Raw genomic sequence first — 25,643 nt, forward strand, 5'->3', positions numbered from 1 at the left:
TTAAAAAAAAAGTATATCCAATGAAAGATGTATATAAATACTACTTCTCATAAAAAAATTGTATTGATCCATACATTTTTTAAAAAGTTATAGCATTATTAAGTAAAAAATGTAAATTATAAAATCGAAAATTTTCACACAAAAATAGCATTCGGTAGCCGTTTTCACCATGAAGACAAGTCCAGAGGTCAAATTTTTTTTTTTCAAATTAAAGTACATTACATTAGCTTTAATTTAAGATATATATAAAAGTGTCAGACCTTCCGGAACATTTTCAAAAGTTAAGTTGAAAAAGTTAATTTTTTGTGAAAAAGTTGTCATTTTAAATCCCCCCCTGTGGGCAGGTTAAGTGTCAGATTTACAAAAAAAATATACCAAATGATAGGTAAAGACATCAAGCATCTATAAAAAAAAAAATTATATTGATATGTTCATTTTTGAAAAAGTTACGGCAGTTTTTAGTAAAAAAAATTGAAAAACTTTCANTTACGGCAGTTTTTAGTAAAAAAAATTGAAAAAATTTCGAAAATTAGCTTTTTTTAAATTTGTAATTTTTTTGGAGGTTTCCCCCATTTATAGGGAACGAGGGAAATTTTTTNTTCCCCCATTTACGGGGAACGAGGGAAATTTTTTCAATTTTGAAGGGTAATGTCTTCAACTAGATACGATTTGTGATCTTTTGACGTATCGTTGAAAGAAATCCGTTCGGTGAGAGCTGAAAAAAATNGATTAACATAAATGTATAGGTTACTTTAGAGCTCCTCACATTAATAGTACAGTTTTATAGAATGTTAGATATAAGTAATATAAATGTGTTGATTTATTTCCCTTTCCTTTTTTTCTCAGTTAATTATTAGTTGATCTCTGCACCAGATATACTTAAGTTGTCAGGTTGGATTGTAGGGAAGTATTATAGTATCAAGTGGAGTTAGATTGTTTGGATGATTTGATAGTTTGCTATGATATCTTATACAGAACAATGTTGCAGATTTGTTTATAGTTTTAATATATTTTTTTTTTTTTTAACTACCAAATGACTTTATTATTTAAACGATAGAATTATCTTTATAAATATATTTTACAATAATTGTACATGAAAAATAGTTTTCTAACAATTAATAAATAATACACGTATGTGGAGTGACATCTCCAGTGAGGTGACTCCTTAACCTAATTTAAAAACTAATTTTTAAACAAAGTCATATGGTTAATAACGTTTAAGGCGTCTGAAGTCTTTGGGGTTGCCCAAAATTGAATGGCTGTTGTGCTACTATGGTTTGTTAATCTAACCTCTTGTTTGCGGGCAAATCTCTTAATTTTTTCTGCTACTGTTGACAAAAACATATCACGGTGAATTATGTCATTTCTATCAAACCGATAAGCTGAAACGAAGGTACAGAGAGCAACATTTTGGCATCGTTGAATAACATCAATATTAGACTTACTGCTACAACCCCACAGTTGTATACCATAAGTCCATATTGGTTTGATGATAGCCACGTAAAGTAGACGTTTGTTGTTTAATGAAAGTTCGGAATGTTTTCCGATCAACCAATATAACTTTTTCATTTTTAGTTTTATTTGTAAACTTTTTTTACGTTCATGATGTTTCCAATTAAAACGTGAGTCTAAATGCATTCTTAAGTATTTTGCCAAATCTTTTTGTAGGATTATATGATTATTCATGGTTTTAAAATTTAATTTGTTGTGTAGTTAATTATTAGTTACAAACCAAGGAGCCCTGGTAATAATGTGAATGTATGTGCATACAGTTATTTAGTTGTTTTCATTTTGATTTAAGATGAGGGCTACACGTCAGTCTATAGTTGAAAATTTATCCAAAGTATTTCACTTCTTTTAGATGAAGTATTACTAAGCTATTGTAAATGATTATTTTTGAACAGTCCAGAAGTCGTAAAGGGAAGATAACAGCAATATATTTAGTCTGGTTTACTTTTATTTTTGAGTTTTTTAACCACTTTGAAAAAATATTTAAATAAGATTGTACGTATTTGGCTTGCCAGGGCTGGTTTAGTTTGCTAGTATGGTCGCATCGTCAGTATAGGTACCAATTAATCTATTTGTAGTAGTAGTTATATCAGCAGTATATAAAATATACAACAGGAATGAATATAATGAATATAGAATTGATATAAGTCGAAAAATGATATTTATCGATACAAAATTCTAATCTTAGATAACATTTTTTATTATGATATTATTGTTATTCCTATTTTTAACGAAATGCGAACGAAGTAAGGTATGAGAAGGATTAGAGAAAGCAATTTTAGAATTAGAAGATTTACTGCAACGACTAATTGAAACTCAATCTGAAAGATAAAATAAAATTATTGAACCTAAAAAAAAATTTTTATTAGATGATAGTGATGAAGATGATGATTTATTTTGTAAAAGTTTAAATTTCATTTTTGAAAAGAAGAAGAATTGTTTTCACTGATGATTTAAAGCAATAAAAAAATATATAAACATCATTTGTATTTTTTTTTAACCAAAATACTGAAATTATAATTGTGAAATTTTTTAAAAAAGTTATGGCAATTTTAAGTAAAAAAAGTGAAAAAACGTCAAAAATTAGCGATTTTTAAATTTGTAATTTTTTTGAAGATTTCCCAAAGAAATCGGTTAGGTGAGAGCTGAGAAAAAGTGGTAACAGACACAAAAAAAACACATCATAGTAAAATTAATACCTTCTCAACTTCTCATCGAAGCTAAAATTAAGTTGTAACACTTATAAAGTATAAGGAATGGATTAAAACTGTATTTAATAATTGATAAGTCAAGAAATAAATGAATCTAAAAAATATCAAAAAGAATTTTGGCAGCATAATATCATTTTAAGAGAAATTGAATGACTAATTAAAAATGATCATGTATACAAATACAAAGTCAACCTAAACTTCTAACTATATATACATATTATGGACCCTCCCACGGAAAAATATTCTGGATGCATTTAAAATATAAAATAAGGTTATATAATTTTTCAACGAAAATATTGAGTCTTTTTTCATATCATTAAGACAAATTTAAAAATTACCAAACAATTGAAAATATATAAAATATTAGAATCTAAAAAAATCTTCATTTTTTATTTTTATTATAAGAAGCGAAAATAAAGAAAGTAATAAATTTTAGCAGTATTAATGTTTTGATTTACACCATTAACTTGGACTCCGTTTTATCCTTTATTAAGAATTAAAAATTATTCTTGAGTAAATGTTTAAGAGAATATATACAAATTTTTTTTTAATTTAAAATATATTGTAAACAATTTTTGTTATATTATTTTATGCCAAATGATCCATACTTTTCAGCGTTTTGGTTGACAGTCTTGAATTAATATAGTTATATAATAGTATATGTGTATCCTTGTGGATAAAGGATAACAATACTTCCGCACCTTCTACCAGTCGTAAGAGGTGACTAATGAAGTTTCGTCATGTCAACAGCCGGTGTAAAATTTTGTCAAATAGTATGAAGAATCCTGAACATAATTTAGGCGGATTGTCCCCATCTCGGATGTATGCTGAGAAAACTGTACGCTGGGGAAATGAAGTAGTTAGAGACGAAGAAAGCCTAAAAAATTAAGTATTTGATACCAGCCGGACAACTATTCGGCTGATATCCAGGAAATCCTAGATTTCGCAGTATCATATGATCTTGATGTTGTTAATATTTATTTTAAAAAGAGAGAAGAACATTATATAACTTAAAAATAGTGGATAGATAATAGTAATATATCACAGATTGATTATTTTATGTGGAAAAAGAGAACGTAATGTGAGTAAGAGATTGTAAAGTTATCCTATGCGAGAGTGTAAGTTCACATCATGGACTTATGGTAATGGAGTTGTGGTGTAGTCGGAAGACAATATACAAAAACAGAAAGAGTACAGGAGGAAATCGAGTATCCGGTGGTGGAAATTGAGAGAGAAGTCTAAAGACTTGCAAAAGTAAGAGAAATACAATATATAGATTTTCATAATGTAAGGTGTATAAAAAGTGATGATAAGATGATGCTAACGAGTGATGTGAAAAAAGTAGAAAGAATATTTATGCTCTTAATCCAATATAATTTAATGCTTTGGCGTTGGTAACCCATTACTATCATGGATGGGGGGCTCCTTTTTAACCGGAAAAACTCCGGTCAAAATCTTAGACCAAGTATCATCTGCTATTAGTGTACTATCTGATGTACCACTGGGTGGACATTTATCTCCCTTATTATTTTTATTATTCATGAATAATCTAAAGTGCGTGTTTTGTTTCTGTAATTATTCCCTTTTTGCCGACGATCTTAAGATGTATATGGTAATTAACTCATTAAAAGATTGTTATAAGCTGCAAAATGATATTATCCGTTTCTGAAAGTGGTGTAAAGATAACAATTCATTAATAAACATCGATAAATGTGCTCAGATATCCTTCACTGGACGTAAAAACCTTGTTATGCATAATTATTCTTTTGATAATCAAGTCCTTAACTCAGTCTATTCCATTAAAGATTTGGGTATCATTTTGTCCGTTGATCTCTCTTTCTCTGAACATAAGTTATTTATCTACAAATTGTTCAACAAAGAAACTTGCAATGAAGTGAGGTCTACATTCACTCTCCTCCAGACAAAAATTTAATGATGCATCTTTTATTCTCAAAATTTTAAATAATAATATTCAATACTTAAAAAAATTAGTTTGTCAATTCCAACTTTTTTTACGAGATCAAAAATTGTTTTTTATGAGTCATAACACAGTCAAACATATAGTTTTAATGAACCCAAAAGTCGTATGCTTCGTTATTGCAACAACCTCGATAGCTTTGACTTTAATTACGATTCTGAATCTAAGCTTAGTCATTTATGTTTGAACTTTAATTTATAATTATACTCATTATTTTTGTTTTTTTTTTTTTAATAATGCATTGCCTCTATATTTAGTAACGAAATAGTGCCGTTTTGTTTAAAAATCTATTTTATATTACTTAATCGTAATCTTAAGTTAACTATTTATTGAATTTTTTGTACACTCTCTTGCCTTCGGGCGTAAATAAATAAATAAGTTGAGAAATACAAGGAAGTACCGTGGTGCATGTTGTTCGTTGACGACATAGTGTTAGTAGTAGAAGGGATTAATGAAAGGCTAGAGATATGAAGATTAGCTCTTGAAAGAAAGGGATTAAGAACAAGTAGGAGTAAAACAGAGTATATAGAGCACGAGATTGACAAAGGAGAACCCAAGTTGTGGCGTAGCCAGTAGGTAGTCCGGGCCTACCCAGATTTTCTTATCGAACAAATCATATATAATTTGAATTTTTTAATAAAATATTTAAATGTTAAAATGTTTTATTTTTCTTGGTATTATTACTTTTTGGATCATAATATCCCATAAACAAATATAGGTGTCTTTTGGGTGATTGCATGACACTTATTATGCTAATAAACTTAACGACCATTTCCTTACCCTGGGGTTTCTCTACTTTTAACAGCACTCGATCGGTCCCTAAAATCCTATTGAATTGTTTATCAGTATACTATAAAGTTATTATTATTAGGTGATCGACATTATGATTAACACTATTTATATGAGTCTTAATTGACCATAATGGTTCATGTCGTTTAAGGTTGAAATGTACACGAAATTAATGCTGTGTAGCTACATAACTGTCGTTATTTTTGTAACATGATTTAAATCGCAAACGCGCGTTGTTTACCACTCCACTATTCCATTATTACTAAATGGCATGTTAATTATAAACGAATAATATTTGTCATATGTTCTTATCTAAAATTAATATTAAGAAAAGCAATTTTTAAATTTGCTCATGTAAATGTCCCAAATTAATAGATTAAATAGTAATAAATAGATGGTTTTAAGTTCCTATCATTAAATTTAAATCGGCTGCGACTGAAAATTTTTTGGATTGAGACGATCCACCAAAAATTGATTTTCTCGAGCAATGTACACCAGACATAGAAATTAAATTTTAAAAATTAGATTTAAAAAAAAATTCAAATGAACTTTTTAAATTTGACATAAGCTCAATTTGCGACGAAAGTACTGTGTAACAAGTTATCAGTTTTCATCGTACAGTTATTTCTGTTAAACAACGTTGCTTTCAAAGCAAATGGTATAATAAATACCCTTAGTTGGAGTATTCAATTAAGATGAATGCCGTTTTTTGTTATTTTTATCGTTATTTTTCTTTTACGATTTCACAATATCAATTGGATAAAGATGCTTTAACTACTTATGGATACTCTGATTGGAAAAATATAAGTAATATTACTAAAAAACATGAACATACTACTTCGCATAAACATGCTGTTATAAAATACAACTTATTGCTGTCAACCAAAAAAACTGGCAAAGTTTCATCTCAAATAAATCACAAGTTAAAAACCAAATTTTAAAATATAGAGAAACCCCTATCAAGTATAAAACGATGCATTTTATACTGCGCTCGACAAGACATCGGATTACGTGAACATCGAAAAATCAATTCTACTGAAGATACAAATTGGCAATGTCATCACGTTAAGATATTTGTATAATTCAAAAATTAAAGAAAGATTTTTAGGGTTTATTGAATAAACTGAATTACATGCCCATGCACTGTTTAGTGCATTGATATTATTTTTAAAAAAATCGGGTATAGACATAAAAAAATGTGTTAGTCAATCATATGATAGTACCTCAGTAATGTCGTAAGAATTTCTAGCGTACAAACAAAAATAAGAGCTTTAGCACGAAATCTATATCCATACATTCATTGTCATGCTCACAGATTAAATTTTATTCTAGTTAATGTTACTAAAAGTGTTTAAAAGGTAGATGAAATAATTGGCTTGTTAGAGGCTATTATGGATTTCAATCAGTATTTACTTTCCGTCATAATGCTTTTTTTCAAGAAACTAAGTACAAAATTCCACAGCACAGTGATACTAGATGGGTTTCTAAACATAAGAGTATACAATTTTTCAAAACTCATTTTACAAGTATTTTGAAAGTTCTTAATTCGTTTAAAGAAAGTTTTAAAAAACGAGTAGCAGCAGAAAGCAAAGGGACTAATTTTACAGTTTGCTAGATTCGAAGTCATTGTTGTAGTTGTTTGATTAAATAAAATATTAAACATTGTAAACTGTCTATCAATTAACATGCAGTCATCTACTTTGAATATAGAACCATGTTGATTAATGCAACAAAAAACAAATTTTGGAGTTACGTGAAGATAAAAATTTCGTTGATTTATATGAACAATCATTGGTAATTGCACAAAATGCAAATGTATATACTCTACTAAATGTTGAACTTTCCTAGAATAGAATGTCATAAAATTCAAGTAAAATGACAGATTATTATATTACTTCAATAACGGGAAAGTACATATATTTATATGTACAAAATTAGGAGATTAATGACAATAAACGAGAACGTGATAGGAGAGGCTGAAAGTTTTAAGTATTTAGGATCAGTTGTGCAAAAAACGTTGGTATTGACGAGCATGTAAGATATAAGATTAAGTGTGGGTGGGTGAAGTAAAGAGAAGCATCTTTAGGAGTTTTGTAATTACCCATAAGATTAAATAATTTCACTTTCATTTATATAAAGTAGTATACAAAGTTGATAGGTGATCATAACAAAATATATCACTTTTTTATAGAATTTAAATACTTGAGGGTAAAAATATCGTTTTATTATTTAGAATATTACAATTTTTTATTTTATAATTTCCAACAATATTGTTTCATTTATCAGTTTAATTATGTCGTTGTAAAAATAATCGCTTGTTTAATATAGTGAATTCATTTTTCAGTAGTGTGGCGCATAATATAGGCAATTATTTTACTTGAGTAAATTATTTATTTATATTTAGATATTTTTGGTAGTTTATGTTAAAAACTAATTATTATTAGTCGTAACTAATAAAAAAAAACGTATATTGTTCCCATAGATTCCTGAAAAATATAATTTTTTCTAGTCGTTTTAAGTATTTAACTTTGTTTATTTATTTATTTATTTATCATAAATTATACAGGCAATAGCCCAAAAAATACAATATGTACTAGACAGTTAACTGGACAACTTAAAATTATCTAATAACTAAAAATGAAACATTAATAACTTAAGCTTGACAAAGAGAAAAAGAAAAAGAAAAATTTAAACATAATCAAAAATTTAAATATTAAATAGGAAGGCTAAATGACTAAATTAAAAATGAAAAGAATATAAAAAATCAGGGTCATTATTTGCAATGCGCATTAAACGTGGGAGAGCGGAATGAAAAATATAATTAGAAGATGAATGAGGAATGAGTAAAGGGCCAATATAGCTAGATGAACGAGCAGGTACCCGAAAGTTCAATTTAGAAAGTAGGACAGGAGATCAATCAAGCCAGCTGAGAGTTTAGAAAGGAAACGGATATTAGAGTCATGTCTTCTAGCAGATAAGGAAGGAAGTTGTAAGAAATTTTGAATAGGAGTTAAGTCATGAGGTGGATGGGGGATATTAAGGATATGAGCCGCAAAGCGTAAAAATTTACGCTGCACTCTTTCAAGTATCATAGAGTCGGTAGCTGTGTAAGGATCCCATAAAACCGAACCATACTCAAGGATAGGGCGAACTAGTGAACAAAAAAGATTTTTTAGTGGTCTTGAGAGGTGAAATTCATGAGAAATTCTCTGAATAAAACCTAAAGTTTTTAGAGCCTTACAACATACTTCTTCAATATGAAGTCGAAAATTTAAAGTAGGAGTAAGACGAAACCCAAGGTCAACTATAGAAGGAACAGAAGAAATAGGATGGTTATGAATATAGTAAGTTGAAGATATAGGATTAGAAATACGTGAAAAAGTCATTTTATAACATTTAGAGGTATTAAAAGTCAAGCCAATTGATTCAGCCCAAATAACTAAGCGATCTAGATCAGTATGAAGTAAAATAACTATTTGTAACACGCATAAAAAATATGAATTCATCTGCAAAAAGGAGAATTTAGCATGCTGTAAAACAGAATTTGCGCCATTTACAAAAATGGAAAAAAGAAGAGGAGATAGGATTGAACCTTGTGGAACACTGGAGGAGGGAATGTTTAGCAAAGCACTTAAATTTTTAAAAGTGTAATTAATGAGTACATACATTCAACCCAACATTTTTTAAAAGGACTTTAAAAAAATTGTTTTTGATAAATCAATTATAACTACTATATTAATAATATTAAAAATAACTAAGTAAATAGTATGTTTAACTACTTAATGATTTGATTAGTCTAACTAACTTCGAATGGTTATCTCTATGATAACAACATAAATAGTAAGATTTATTTTTACTTTTTAAATAAACAGCTAATATGACCATGTTGCTTTGTTAGAAACTCATAAAATATTTTGGTATAATGTCAGAAAATGTTAATGTTACTATTTCTTATAGATAATTTTTTAAGTAGACGTATTTATTTATAATTGTTTATAATTAACATTAACATATATTCAATAAAATTATTTACTGTCTTGTTGTAGTTATAATTATATTTAAAAATAACGTGATTTTATTCATACCTAATGTTACTTAGAAGTTGTATTAATTATATTCTATAATATAAAGTTTAAACAACAAGTTTATATAAGTACGAAAATAAAAATTGTTTTATAACGAATTTAAGGGATGGTGCTTCATGTGATCTATAAATACCAAACATAATATAAGGACATAACCAAGGGAGTACATAGGGCAGGAGATACAAGTGGTCTCCTTTTTTGACTTTTTGGTTTAAAACAAGTTTTAGATTTTATAACTTGTACTACACAATATTTAAAATATAATATAATATTATACATAGAGCATTCAGTAAGTAAAAAACGGATTTCTATTTTTCTCATTGCTTGTAACAATTTACCTATTTCCTTACTTTGTAAAAAGTTGCAATATTTTTTGCACATTTATAAAAAGAAAAATTAGAACATCTAATGTTACAATGTATTATGAAATAAACTCTAAAATGAAGTTATGTAATTATTTAATTGAGTTTTACTTTTTTTAATACGTTAGTTTTTAAAAAGTTAATTGTACTTCTATTTTCCGAATAATCATCTTACATAGTATTTGTTATAGCCTAAATTAGGTGTATAGAACTAGAATAGACTAAGCCAAAAATATTTTATTGGCTTAAATTATTTAACAGTTGGTATTTAATTTATGCTAAATAAGACTTAACTTGCAAAAGTACTTTCATTAGAAGATTTCAGTACATAATTATTTATGATAAATTGAATATTTAATTTTTTAAAAGTGTCTTAAGCCACAAATTAGTGAATACATGGAAAAAAATTATTTTTGTATGGTAAACGGTTGAATTATATAGTTGGGAGAAACATATTATAGTAAACTAACCATCTTAATTGGTAATTTTATTAAGTTCGTTTAATTAGAATAACTGCATCAATTGGTTGGTAATAAGGTAGTATTTAAAGATGGGTTCGGTTAAAGTAACCGCACAATATAGTTCATATAGCCATAATACATCAAGGTCCCATTATTATAAAGAATTACTAAACAATTTAGAAAAAAAATACTATTAAATATTCAAGACGAATCTGTGTTGCAAATTCCTATAATGACTAATATATAAATCATTATAGTAAGAATATTTTTATAATATAAATATAAAAATATAATATAACTTTAAAAATTCTGTAAAACTCAAATTTTACAGTCCATTTTAAAGTTGAAACTTTACGGAATTATTAAAAAATATACACAAATTCATGATCATAATGATACTAAAATTTGGTACCATTAAAAAAAAATTTTTTTTTTAATTAACATTTTGTATGAAAAAAACGTAATTTTACAAATATTTAAAGTGTGGTTAAAATATTGATAAAGAAAACTAAGACCATATAAAAAGTTAATAAAATATATCTATCTGGGAAAAATTAAAAAAAAATTTATAAACTATCTATGACCAAAATTTTATGACCTGTGTTATTAAGACTATCAATAATTGGTTTATTTTAATTTTTGTTAAATTTTTTGTTTCTATGTCCCATAACTTAAGTATTATTAAGTATAACATTTAGTATCAAAAACAGTAACATAGTGGACCCGAGGCACAGTGTAGATATGGCATAGTTAGGACAAGTATAGATGATATTTGACAGTAATTAAAATCACTATCTTAAAAAAAGGTTTCTGTGAAAATCTGTAGATAGTGTTTAATTTTAAGAAATTAGTGGATTATTCTAAAAGCAAAATGAACTTTTATATCGTTATCTATATCCTGATTACAAGTTTTATGAATTATAAGTGTAATATATGAATAAATATTTATTATAGCAATTAAATATGTTTAAATGTTAAATATAAGGTTTGAAAATGCTTTCCATATTATTATTTGAAGTGGAGGCCTGGACTTTAAAGGAAGTGATTTGAAGAAGATAGAAGCTTTCGAAATGTGGTGTTATAGAAGAATTTTAAATTGGTAGATCGCGTCACAAATTTGGAAGTGCTGAGAAGAATAGGCAAAGATAAGGAAGTATTAAAGACAATCAAAACAAAAAAGTTACGATATTTTGAACACATATTGAGGGGGCAGAAATATCGAATTCTGTATTTCATTTTAGAGAGAAAGATATGTGGTAAAAGAAGTAGAGGAAGGCCTAAAAAAAATTGGATGCAAAATCTAAGGCAATGGTTTGGTTGCAGCGGCGATCTATGTTCGAGCAAGCCCGAGAGAAAATCCAGATTTATGTGGCGATTTGTAACCTCCATTAGGAAAGGAACTCCAAGAAGAAGAATTAAATATAGTATGAAATTGGTATTTAATAATTTAGTATTGTAATAATTATGGAATTATTATAAATAATTATAAAGTAGTTGTTATTATTATGGTATAAGTGCATAAAAATTAAAGAGCTTGATGCAATGCTCTTTAAAAATAAATTGTTAATTATAAATAAATTTTTCGATGTGTAAGGAATTTTCATCAGAGACCAAAATATAATTGTCTAAACCAATTTTTGTGTCGATTTTAATTCTGTGATTAGATTTTTTCTATCACCTCTTTTTTGAAATGATTACTTATTATAAAAACGAGTATTTACTAGACTAGTGAGAGTTGAGAAAAAGTAGTGACAGACACACACATAAAAAATAATTAACACATCATAGTAAAATGAATACCTTCTCAGCTTCGCATCAATGCTAAAATATACCTAGCTCGTACTAAACACGATCCAACTTTATCAAAATACAAAATTAACAAACTTATTTAATAAATAAGTTTTTAAAAATATAAAATTATATCTGGAAATGAGACGTGGGTATTTTATTTTATCACTATCATGCCTCGGCAGCATTATTTTTCTCGCATAGTTTTAAAAATGTAAATAACTTTGAAATATTCGTTCAAAAGTTGTTACCAATCAGTAATTTTTTTGATTAGATTATTATCTTTTAAATAAACTAGTTAATTATGTATATTGTCATATGAAAAAATATAAAAAAAATGGATACCTTTATAAGTTGGGGGTTAACTAAAAAATAATTTATTATTGACAAATTTAAAAAAAGCCCTAACAGTGAAGTTGCCACACAGAAGAAACGAAGTTCAAAGTAGAGGATGTAGAAATATAGATGATATTTAACTCTGGTTGACATCAATATCATAACTTTGACTTGATATAAGATAAAAGTAGTTAGCCTTCCGGAACATTTTCAAAAATTGAGTTGAAAAAAAAATTTGATATGCGTGGGTGTTTTTTTCAAACATTTCCTGTACTTAGGTTTTCATCGATTTTCAAAAGAAGTATATCAAAGAAATATTGTTTCTAGTATAGTCTATTATTGATTTATTTGGATCAGTGTTTAAAAAATATCAGTTTTAATTGCAGAAAAATATGTTTGAAAATATTATTTTTTTAGAATAGCATAATTTTGAAATATTTTTTTAATTTCTTAAATGAGGAATTTTTTTACATTTTTAACGCTGATTAGTTCAATTAGATATATTTTTCAATTAATTAAGTGGTTCATGATAAATTAATCATTCTGTACTTATAATAAATATAATTTCAACTTATTTTTAAAAAAATACCTATTATCATTCTAACAAAAAAATATTCGATTAATTCCTGACAATGACGATTTATATATATTTTTTTTCGTGTTTCACGATGTTCTTAGTTATGATTATGTCATAGAGATGGAATATGGTTTGGTTTGTTCGTATAATTAACCAGGGTTGTAATGTTTTAAACATGTTTAAAGCACTATAAATTTCAAAATTTACATTAGTCCTACAGGACGTTTTAGACTGTACTTATATTTTAAAAATGTTTTTTAACGACCTTTTATCATTTATGGCGCAAGCTACCACTTTTATTTTTTTTATACATTTATGGAAAATATATCAGTTATCGTGCATATTTATTTGACTATAATCATATATAGAATGAAAAATTCTATATTTTTTTTTTCTAAAAAGAAAATATTTATTTTAAATTATTCTTTCAAAGAATATTACAAATTATTTATTTCAATAATTATTACAAAGAAAAGTAATATGTTTTTATCATTATTTGAATAATACAGATTTACAACGGATCACAGTGTTGCATCGTTGAGAATCCATAGGGCGGGTGGCAGTGGTAAACATTACATGAAACGTCATAAATGTTGAGCCAGCCGCCTGCTACTACCGCCGCTACCGATTCGCCACCGCCGCGATCGTCGTCGGTCGTCGCCGGTGTTTAGTATTGGAATTATTGTTGGCCCGGCTTGAGCAAACGTAGCTGCGATTAAAGGCAGATACATAGCAGACAGCGGCGCGGACACCGACACTATACATAGTAAGGCTGCAGCGGCGGGGCTGCAACCCGCGAACCAAAACAAACGCACACGTTGTCCATAATTCAGTTTCTTGTTTTTGTTTTCACCACGCACTTCAAATATTGTTATTTATCATCATCGATCAGCGTTTTCAGTAAGTATAAAAGTACTTTGATTTTAATTATTTTTTATCGCATGTACTTTATACATAATAACTAGCTATTTAGAATCATAAATGTTATGTTAGACTTTTTCCAAGATTACTTAGTTAATATTTTAATAGATTTATTTTATCAAAATGTACTTTTTTTTAATTTAATGCTTGTAAAACTGCCTTTTGAACAGTAATATGTCTAATATTTGGTTATAATCCGTTGCTATTGGTTACATATAAACGGAATTTAATTATATTATTGAAATTTAATCTTAGTTTGGTTGCGTCGTAAGATTATTCATATTCACTATATGATATCATACAGAAATAGATACTAAAGTTTCCAACGTTTCATTTTGATACAAGAAACTCGCTCTAGTTGACTAAATGAGAATTTTATTTTTTAAATTCTATGTTTTTTTTTGTTAGGCTAAACAATCTGTTCAAAATAAAATCACAATAGTTTTTTTTGTATTATATTATATAGATTTAGTAGCGTTAAAGAAAGCCATTCATTGGTATCACGTCAATTAGTTGTAGCTAAAGTCGTATTTTAGTTATGATTTTGTTGTATTATTTTTTTGGATAAATTTTTAGCAAATAAGTACTCTTCACCATATCTATTAAATCGTATATTAAAAATACATTATAATTAACCTGTATTTTTTAATAATTTCATGTTTAACTGTGTACATCTTTATTTGTATGCACTTCAAACGTGATTAAATTTATTAGAATATGTTTGTTAACACTAGTTAATTACTGTATCAGTTTTTGATAATAAATTTATTTATATCAAACATTGATAGAGAGCTAAAATGTGTAGTTACATATTTACTCTTTTATACTAAAATTTTTTTAAATATTATTTAACTTAAAACATAATCAAAAACAGTTAATACTAAAACAATCGTTGGAAATTGACCTGCACTATCATCTAGCAACCGAGTCTTAAATATTTGAACATAAGAGGGAGTGCAGTTTATTTTTTTATTAGTGAAATTGTATTATTGGATTAACAGAATCTTACCAATAATATTTTTTATCAACTTAATTTTTTCCTCTAGAGTAATTAATAAAAAATTTAATTTAAACTAAAATTAAAAATAGTTTTATTTCTTATAAAAAATGTACTGTCAAGTTAATGGTTTGTAAAGATAATATTTTACATTTAAACATTCATTTATTTATAAATGTTAAATGTACTTGATGTAATATATTTATAATAATAAATTAATAACACTTTAATAGTTGACCACTTTTGAATGATTATTTTAAAAGAGTTCTATATTAAGATGCAGACGGAATGGGTTCAAAATATTTTATTTTGAAATGCTCTATTTATTATTTTTTAAAAGGATAATATTTAGATAAGCAACACCTCAATGATGTAATATGCTGATATAATGTTCAAATTAAAAACTTAGTAGTTATAATTTTTATCTTGTAAGATCGAAAGTTGACACTGATGAAAGAACCATTCAATGTCAAAAACGAAGAATTTATCAACTATCAATAAAATTTTATTTTAAATTAAGCTAAGTTCGAAAAAATATCTGAAAAGAATAGCTGAACTTATAAAATTGAATTCGTACTATCACTTTTGAAACTTCAAAAATCACAAATGAGTTGAAATATTTTTAACGTTTTAAGAATAAATTACATTTAGTTTTTGAATATGTTTAGTTAATCCTTATGACTCAACAAGTAAATAATTTCTTTATCCTATAAATCATCGTAATTATTAGTTATCTTATAAACTAAGCCTAATTGACGTAATTGTAGGTGGTTTTAAGATAAGCACCTAGTGAAATAAGGCTTAAAGATATTGTTGTACATAAAAAAGTTAAATGTGGGTACTCATTTGTCAAACATTGGAAAAAACCTGTTTCTCAACATACTTCATTGTTTGACTATTAATTTGATTTATTTCACAATTTTTGGTATGGTATGGAAAAATTAAAAAAATAAGTAGATAAATTACAAGCATGTATTATATTCATAATAAATTATACGGAGTAAATTACTAAGAATACTACCCAATACCAAAATTCAAGTAGCAATTTTAAATTTTATTAATTATATTAATAATGATTATTAAATCACGATTATCCTGTTTCTATTGGAAATTATCACTTTCGCAGCTTAAACTATAGTTCAGTACTGTATTAAAGAAACCCATTGGAGTTATTATTACCACGAGGTATTTTGACTCTATCTTATCATTAAAGCGATCGTAATAGTATATTTCAGATAAAATTATTTTAGTTATCATAACTACCTTTCGTAAGAACAACATACGGTGTTTTTATATACGCGAAGGAAAATAAAAATCACGTCAAGTGTTTAGGTCATATTTTTTATTTCAATTTCTAACGTTACCACCTCTATACTTACTTGTTAACTATTAGTAAGTTAAAATACTTTTGAATTATCAACTTTATGTTTTATGATAATGAAATATACTAATTCTCAAACCTTTTTAAAAGTGTAGTAGATCATGCTATTAATTAAATGATGTGTGATGTGAGGCAAAGAGATCGTAATTTGTTTTATACTAAATAACAAACACAAAACAATATTTTTTTCTAACGTTTTAAAAAGAAAAATTTATGTTTTTGTTATGATGTTTAATATTTGAAAATTAGAAAAAACATAGTTTCTTATTAAACGTGTTTCAAACATATACTAAAAAATAATTTAGAAATTGATATAAAAAATTTTTAGATTTAAAATAATAGGAAATTTGCTGACATTTAATACATTTTTTTGCAAAGTAACAAAAATATCTGACGTATAGTTGTAATCCAACCTAGTATATCCGCCCTAGACTGTTGCGTGATACAGATAAAAATCAATTTTCACGGAGAAATATAAAAAAAAATACAAAAAAAGAATCCATCTTAAGCCCACGACCTTATTTACGAGCAAATGGTAAACTTTTACTTCTAGAGTCTGAAGTATTTATTATATTTTTTACTGGCTTAAACTATTGAATATAATTGTTCAATTATTGAAAAGTTTAAAAACAGCTTTTAAAATGATGAAACTTAATGATTGTTATTAATATATTTGTACCTCGGCGGTAAAAGACACCATATAAAATAATTGTAATTTTTCAGGAGAGCAAATTTTGGTTTTAATTTCCTATTGTAGATATGGATATGGATATGGTTCTATTTTATATTGTTTTATTTCCGTTATTAACTGGATTTAGAGCTCTTACTTCTTTATTTAAAAAAGGACAAGGTATTGACTCTATTTCCCATATTGACTTTTACCAAAAGGTTACAAATATAATATATTTTTAAGGATGTTTAGTAAAATAATAATTTTTTCGCTTTAAAGACAATATTGATTAGCATAAAAAATACATAGTTGATCTAATATTAGATTGCTTTCTGTCTTATTGAACACTTGTTTAAATACTTTTATTAAATAGACTATATTATAACAATTCTTTATGTGATAACTTGTCAAAATAACTTCATAAAAATTGTATAAAATTTGTTGCAAGGATACTTAAAAAAAAATGTTTATTTATGTTTATTCATTAATGAATAACTTAAAATAATTGTTAAAAAAGATGTAATAATATAGTAATACATCGTAAATTAAAATATTTTATAAATATATCTTAAATTGTTATTTTATTTTATATTTTAGATAATAATTTTTAAAAAAATTACCGTTTATATGTAATTTTAATTATCAAGAAAAAAATTTGGGATAAAATTTTTTTTTAAATAGCTAAAAATTAACATTTATTGTTATTTACTAACTGAATTACATTAACTTAAGTTATTTTATTATTAATTTTTTTTAATCCTTTTAATAATAAAAATACTATATATTCTAAAAATTTACTAAATAAATGAGATTTTATCAAAATAATATTTTATTAAGTATTTGTTAAGTATTAGCATAATTTTTTTAACAATTATATAAAAATAGTCCATCAAATTCGTTCCATACTACAGCAAATACAAATTTTTAAATCATTAATATTTGAATATACACAAAATTTTACATGTTTAGGTCTTTTTTTGGTTTTTAAGGATATATTTCTTGGGTTTTAATGCATTTTTGACATATTTTCTAATATATATAATACATGAACTTTTATAGGACTATAAGTTCACTATCTAAGTTATTATAGCTGTTACTTAAACTATAGTTATTATAAAAAAATTTTGTCTTTGGCGTAAATACACTTGTGTTTATAATGATGATAATTTATAGAAAGTATTTTTGTCAATTTGTAGTATTTTAATATAATTCAATTTTCCTGATAGTATTATTAGGGAAGTATTAGTAAGTGGCTGTTTAATACGATTTACTACTTTATAATCGAAATTGATGTCTTTTATCCCAATGTCAGTATTTTTTATTTTTGGAATTTATTGGAAAATTAGTTAAAAAAGTGAAAATATAACATTTAATATTATATATGGGAATACTCTTTATTTGTTATTAAAATTACTTATAAAAAAATAATTACATTAAAATGTTTATAATGAATCTTAAAAAATAATTATGTTTTAAAGTTAACTATTTTTGACCTGAATCATATTTAGTACATTAATCCATGCATGAATTTTCCTTTTTTCATATGTAGTGTGATAGCATTCTCAACCAAACAAATTAAAATAATATAATAAGCAAATTTATGTACCAATATCTCATTTTACATAATACAGCACATTTTTTTAAGTTCTCGTTACAATAGTAATAAAATACGCTTTTTAATGAACAACAACATAATAGTTAATCTGTTTCAGTACTATAATACAAGAAAAATTTCAGAGTACCAAGTTTGATATTCTAAAACTAAAATAGGATAATTGATGAACAAAATATCAATAGCACGCAAAACATATTTTTGCAATAAAATTCTTTAATAATGTGAAAACAAGTGGAAACCAAGTGTAACTACAAATATGGGATTATAAGTACCGTATTTTATGTATTTTTGGTTCATAAATGTCTTTAATATTATCAAAAACGCTAATGCCATATCAAGTAGATTTTCCTCAAATATAGTGGTCCCGCATATATTGACAAATCTATAACTTTTTATGATTTGTGATTCAATGACTATATACAATATATGTCTATCCACAATGACTTGTGGGGATAAACATATCTATTGCTGTGTCGCGTTTTATTCAATTCAAGTGCGTTATTCATATATTGATTGCAAGCATATAGTTTACGTTATTGAAACACTTAAAATTAATTGAATTAATTTAGTGTATTATTTAAATGTAAAAACATATTAAAACCTTAAAAACACGGTATTAATTTTACGTTAAAAAGAAAAACCACAACATGGCATAAAGCAACATATTTTGTTTGTATAATTTTTAATGAAATGAAAAAAAAAATGTAAAGAAAATAAGTCACAATTTATTTAAATATTTAATAGTTCTTCATTACAATAATTATAATTAAAAATACAGACTCATATTAAATCTATACTTATACAATGTAAATTCTTTAAAACGATGCCCACCTAAATGACCCATTTATAATTTTTGAAATTAAATAAGTGACATTTTAATCTTATGTTTATAGTAGTTTTGTAATAAATATTCAATTTTTTATTAAAGTTAGATTTCTGGCTTATAAAAGTTCAATATCAATTAAGAATATATATTAAGTTGGATAAACCATAACATTATCGAATAAATTTCAGCTGTTTATAAAATTTTATTTAAAGTTCGAGCAATATTCATAAGTTTTACATTATTTCACATCTGGTGAGAAATCATATTTTCTTCAATTGTTACTGTGTAAACAATTTATGTGTTAACATAATCAAAACCGAATTGCGTTCTAATTTTTTCATAATTTTTTATCTAAAAAATTATTTATAAAAATAAGTTCACTACAGGGTAGAAAGCAAATCAATAAATTAAAAATAGCTATCAACTTCGAAAATAATAAAATATATTTCAAAAGTATTATTATTAATCCTACAAATAATTACTTTTTTATTTTGAACTTAAAGTTTTCTTTGTTAATAACTGTACGTTTTAACTTGAGTTTAAGTACTTAAAATATAATTGATAGTGATTCCTAAGTCATATGCTATCATGACTCGATCAGTCTGTTATGAAATGCTTAACTTAAGATTTACTTAAGATGAATCTGATTTTTTAAAGCCTCAATGACATTGAAGGTTTTCTTCTGCATGCCTCTAGTTATTTTGTTCGTGATTGCCTCTGAAATGGAATTCCTCAAACGGGCGTCCTCGAACTTGCCCCGCATAATATAGAGTATAATAATAATTATTATTATACTTAATAATAATAACTACGATATACTATTTCAGTTAATTAATCTTATCTGCTAGCATAATTGTAGTATGCACAATTTGCTCGGACCGGCTTTCTTTCCCACAACATCAAAGGCATCTTAAATATTTCCCCTTCTATTTTATCTTAACACCGGTTAATACTAATAATTGTTATAACAGCGGCAGTCTGATGGAGAGTCATTGAGTAAATAAAAGTGAACACATTATAAAAATTGTCTTCTGTTATGGAATGCATGAATTCCAGACCTAATGTATTTAAAAATAGTTTAACGTTGAATGACAGAGAAATTGTTTAAAGTACTTCAAAAATGTTAAATTGTTCAAGTATATTAAAATTATATTAAAAACGGGACACTTTTGGAGAATTCAACAAAATATTGTTGATAAGTATTTAACTGTTTGATTATTCAAACTATAGAAATTATACATAGAATAATAATTTTTGTTAAATTATATCAGTATTGGTCATAGTGTTTTTAATTGAAATAAAATTATTCGTTTTAGAATTAAACATATATTGTACTTCTTTTTTTATATTTATATAAATTATAATTTATACTAATCATTAATTTTAAAAATATCTAAGGTGATTAATTCTTTTAGAATAAAAAAAAAATGATTTATTCAAAGTCGTCTTGAATTCAAGAATGTATATATTTAAACTTGTTATGCTTAAATAGTTTTGCAGTGCATTATTTGCCTTAGGTTAATTTATAAAATATGTGGAATCTTAACAGCGATTTCTCTTTAATTTTAATTTATAATTTTTACGATTAAAAGCGTTAAAAAAATTACTCAGTTATTATTGCATTCCAACATATTAAAAAAAATTAATTCATAATGAGTAATTAAAGTAAACTATTTTATATCATTTATTTGATCACAGTTCTTTTAAAATTATCGAAGTAAATCTTTTAAACACACTTCATTGAAAGGAAAAATTATTTTAAATCCAGCGTCAGTGTATAAGATCATGAAATTTGTTCATTGGCGGTTCAGGGGTTTTATGGGTGTCATAAATCCAATATCATCATTTTTTTTATAGTTTGAGAATTATATTGTGGTATTATAAAAATTATTAAAATTTCAGGTCTATTATAGCACATTTATTTTCTAAATTGGAAGTTAAAAACAAATTGTGTCTTATGGTTCAATTTAGTATAATTACATTATTTATTATTTTTATTGTTTTATTATTTTTTTTGGATCTAGACATTTTTTACGTTTCATTTGAACGTTATTTTTTATTTTATGGAGCTGCTTTAGTAAAATATAGTTATTTATGTTAATAGTGTCAAACATTTATAACTACAAAAGTAATTAACTAAAAATAAAAACTAATTTTGTTATGATAGCTTTAAAATTGCTTAAAAAGTATAGACTGTAAAAATATTTTATTAGAGTAGCTGGAAAAATTTCGATAATATTATTATCTTGGTCTTGGTTTCTTTTGCTTAATTGTCACTGGTTTTAATTAGAATGCTTATTGACAAATCTAAAGTGCATCTTTTATTGATTTTTTTTAGTTTTATTTTTGGTTATTATTAAAGTCTTCAATAAAATTTTAACTTTGTAACGGGGCCGTATTTATATATTGAAGCGTGATGGTGGTTAAATTAATTTCAGTGCTCCTAATTTGAAGAAAACTAGGAGCATCGAAAGATCTTAAAAAATTTTTCATCAAATATATAATATAAAATGTTCATACATCATATCACAGCTTTTCCAAATAATACGATTATTAAATTTTTTTTTAAGTTATCAATAATTGATTATTGCTGTTAACATTTAAGTAAAATTAAGTAAAACCTTTCATTTTTGTGATTAGGATCGTTAATAATATTAATATTTCTGATGAAAAACTATCAATATCATGTAAAAAATAAATTTGGGTAGATATTGCTATTTTCTAAATACCTAATTCCCTAGTAAAATGTTTTGATTTTCAGAAATGACAGGACGGAGGATTGTAGTAATGGCAAGACACGGGGAAAGTGAATGGTCCAAAAATAACGTGTTTTGTGGTTGGTACGATTCGTTATTATCTGACCGAGGTAATATAATCGATTTCATTTTAAATAAAGTAATTTTATGAGTTGTATAAAAATATTTTATAGTTTTATAGTTTTAAATGATAATATTCGTGAACTTAGAAATAATTTATGATTATGTTATGTCGTAGAAATGGTCATTTAAATTTCTCGTGTTCTTAAAATATTCTTATATTTAAAAATCATTTAAGAATAAAAAAAAAATTAATGAAAAAAGTAATAAGCTTGTATTAAAATTATTATCATTAAGTATAATATAATTGCATTAGATTTTACAAAATATATACTTCAATAACCACATTTTAAGTTATATGAATTTTTTGTTGTTAGCGACATATTTAATTACTTTTTATTTTTGAGATGCCAAATTATCATATATTTTTTAGAATAAGAAATGGCTCCTTAAATATCCTTGTTATATAATTATGAGTGAAAACAATATTGAAAGCAATTTTTATTTTAGGAGTGAATGAAGCTCGCGAGTGTGGTAGTTTATTAAAAGAATTTGATTACAAATTTGACCGAGTCTACACATCACTTCTCACCAGAGCTCATCAAACCCTTAAGATTATCACTGATCACATAGAACAGCCTGATATACTTGTTGAGGAATCATGGAGACTTAACGAACGGCATTATGGTGCTTTAACTGGTTACAATAAGGCTGAATTAGCTGAAAAATATGGAGAAAAACAGGTGCAAAGTTAAACGATAATGGAGTAAACCAATAAAATTAATAAATGATTACGTTTCATAATAATTGTTACGATTTTTTACAAATAGTTACAAATTATCAGGCGTCACATTCCAGTCAGATGTTTCTCAGTAGTTGCATGTTTATTTTTAATCTAAAACGTAGATCAATGCAATTTTTTTAAATGTTGAGATTGAAGTCATATAGCTTTTTTTTAAAATTAATATAGAACTACTATACTAATTTTTTTATTTTTACATTGGCCGACCCTAAGTAGTTGGGATTAAGGCGAGGAAAAAGAAGAAGACTAATTTTCTTTACATGTTAAGATTAATTTAAATTCATATAATTTTTAGTTAAAATATATTGATATTTTTGAAAAACAGCGTATTTGGTAAAAACAACTCCAATAACTAATTAAATAAATGGATGCCAATTTTTCTAAAAATTAAACGTATTTCATATTTTGTACTTACTTGTAATTACAACCAGTCGAAAGTGCAAAACTTTTCTAACATTAAATAACATTTAAAAATTTGTTACACCAGTTCAATATTGTAGACATATTCTGTTGTTACGCGTTTAATAAAATATAAAAATGCCTAAAACCTGATAAATCAATCATTTAAATATTTTTGTACAAGTATAGAAGTATAATCTCTCTGTAGGCTGTATAATAATAGGTTTGCATTGTAATTTTTTTATTATTTTTACTATTTTGAAAATTTTATGACTCAATTTTCGTATCAAATGAACAATTTTTTTGTAATTAACACGCATATTTTTTGTTCATAGATGTGAAATTATCATTTTAATGAATTTAGTATTATAAGACTGAAAAATATATTTTGCCTCCCTTATCTAAGACTAATGTATACTATTCTAAACGATATTACTTTATTTTTTAATGGGAAACACATTTTTCCATGACTATTTCCTGTGATGATCATAATAATACCTTTGTACAGTTATTCCTTCTTATAAGTCGAGTTACAAAAATCTATCAATTTATAATGTATAATTTTTACAATTGAAGATTTTATTTCTAATTTGATTTTATAACTTTAATTATTCTTAAATTACTATATTTTTATATATTAGTTTAAATTACTATATTTTTATATATTAGTTTAAATTAAATTAAGTTTTGATTTTAAAATATCCAAAAAGAGTGGGTTGTGAAGTTATTGAATTATTGTAAAAATACAATTTTTATGAATTAAATTCATCATTGTAGCAGGGAATCATTTTCATTTATAAATTTTGTTATGTATTTATAATTAGTTGAATACATTGAATACATGCACACTTTTTCTATTTTAATTTAAAATTGTGTTCTAAATTTTTATAGGGGTTATCTCCTTCAAAATAAAAATTTTTTTTTACTATAATATATACCTATAGTAAATTTATATAAACTCTTAAGTATTTCACACGAAAATTAAAAAGACATAATTCTATTCAAAATTTATAATTTATTATTGTATGAATTTTTAACTGTACAAAAGTTTTTCTACTACACAAAGAAACTTTCTTTACTACACAAAGAAACCTAATTTGAATAGATCTTATTTGATGTCTATAAAAAATTTAAGTTTTTTTTTTTAATCATTCAATTTTATTGTAGGTTCAAGTATGGAGACGTAGTTTTGATGTACTGCCACCCCCAATGGAACCAAATCACAAGTATTACAAAGCAATCTGGTGTAATCCTAAAATAGTTACAGCATCGTATTCCTTAAACGAGAAATTCCCCTCTACAGAATCTCTAAAAGAGACAATGGAGAGGGTAATACCTTATTGGGACAATGTTATTGCCCCTAATGTACGTAGAGGACAAAGGGTTTTGATTGTTGCTCATGGTACGGTATTACGAAGTCTTGTTAAATATTTGGATGGTAATTTTTTTTTAATAATAATTTTTATTTTACGTATATTTCTCATACACAAAAAGTTTAATTAATGAGATACTATTATAGTTTTTAAACATATTAAAATTTGAATAAATTTATTTATGCATAATTTGTTAATCTACAGTACTTTTGTGTTTTATAGGGATATCAAATTATGATATATGCTCAATTAACATTCCATCAGGTATTCCTTTTGTTTATGAGTTTGATGAAAACATGAAAGTGATGTCATCGAAAAGATTTCTTGGTGACAAAAAAAGAGTTGAAGAAGGAATTGCCAGGGCTGCATCAATTGGTACTACTATGCCACGATAAGCAGTCAATCTGTTATACATTTGGACTTAACTATAAATTATTATACATTTAAAATATGACTATTGTTTGTGTATTCTCTGTCTTAGTTCTCTACCTTTCTATCATTATTATTGCATCCCATTTGTTATTTTCAAAGAATCATCATCTTTTGTGTTTCCATTATTTTATATGTAAGTTATTTTTGAAATATTTATAAGTGCATTGAAAAAATGAGCTATTATTGTGTATCAATGAAAAATAATTTATTTATGATCAAAATATACTATAAAAAATTGTAAAAATTAATTTGTTGATTTCTTATATTTTTAAAAAATAAATTTATCATTGAATTTGAATATTTTTTAGAAAACCA

General features: G+C 25.4%; 2 protein-coding genes across 2 annotated transcripts; one reads left to right on the forward strand and one right to left on the reverse strand.

Annotated features, from left to right (window-relative positions):
* Positions 1–8,375: 8,375 nt before the first annotated feature.
* LOC126907166 (uncharacterized) lies at positions 8,376–8,873 on the reverse strand. The gene has a single exon (XM_050688270.1). It carries the CDS (start codon positions 8,871–8,873, stop codon positions 8,376–8,378), a length of 498 nt encoding a protein of 165 aa, XP_050544227.1.
* A 4,885-nt stretch (positions 8,874–13,758) lies between these two features.
* LOC126907095 (phosphoglycerate mutase 2-like) lies at positions 13,759–25,364 on the forward strand. The gene is made up of 5 exons (XM_050688142.1): positions 13,759–13,996; positions 22,268–22,372; positions 22,833–23,065; positions 24,691–24,961; positions 25,119–25,364. The coding sequence occupies exons 2-5, from the start codon at positions 22,270–22,272 to the stop codon at positions 25,289–25,291; spliced, it is 780 nt and encodes a 259-aa protein (XP_050544099.1). The 5' UTR covers positions 13,759–13,996; positions 22,268–22,269; the 3' UTR covers positions 25,292–25,364.
* Positions 25,365–25,643: the final 279 nt, after the last annotated feature.

This window comes from Daktulosphaira vitifoliae, unplaced genomic scaffold (genome assembly GCF_025091365.1).
Source record: "Daktulosphaira vitifoliae isolate Bord-2020 unplaced genomic scaffold, ASM2509136v1 Scaffold_5, whole genome shotgun sequence".
In the NCBI taxonomy this organism is placed as follows: domain Eukaryota; kingdom Metazoa; phylum Arthropoda; class Insecta; order Hemiptera; family Phylloxeridae; genus Daktulosphaira; species Daktulosphaira vitifoliae.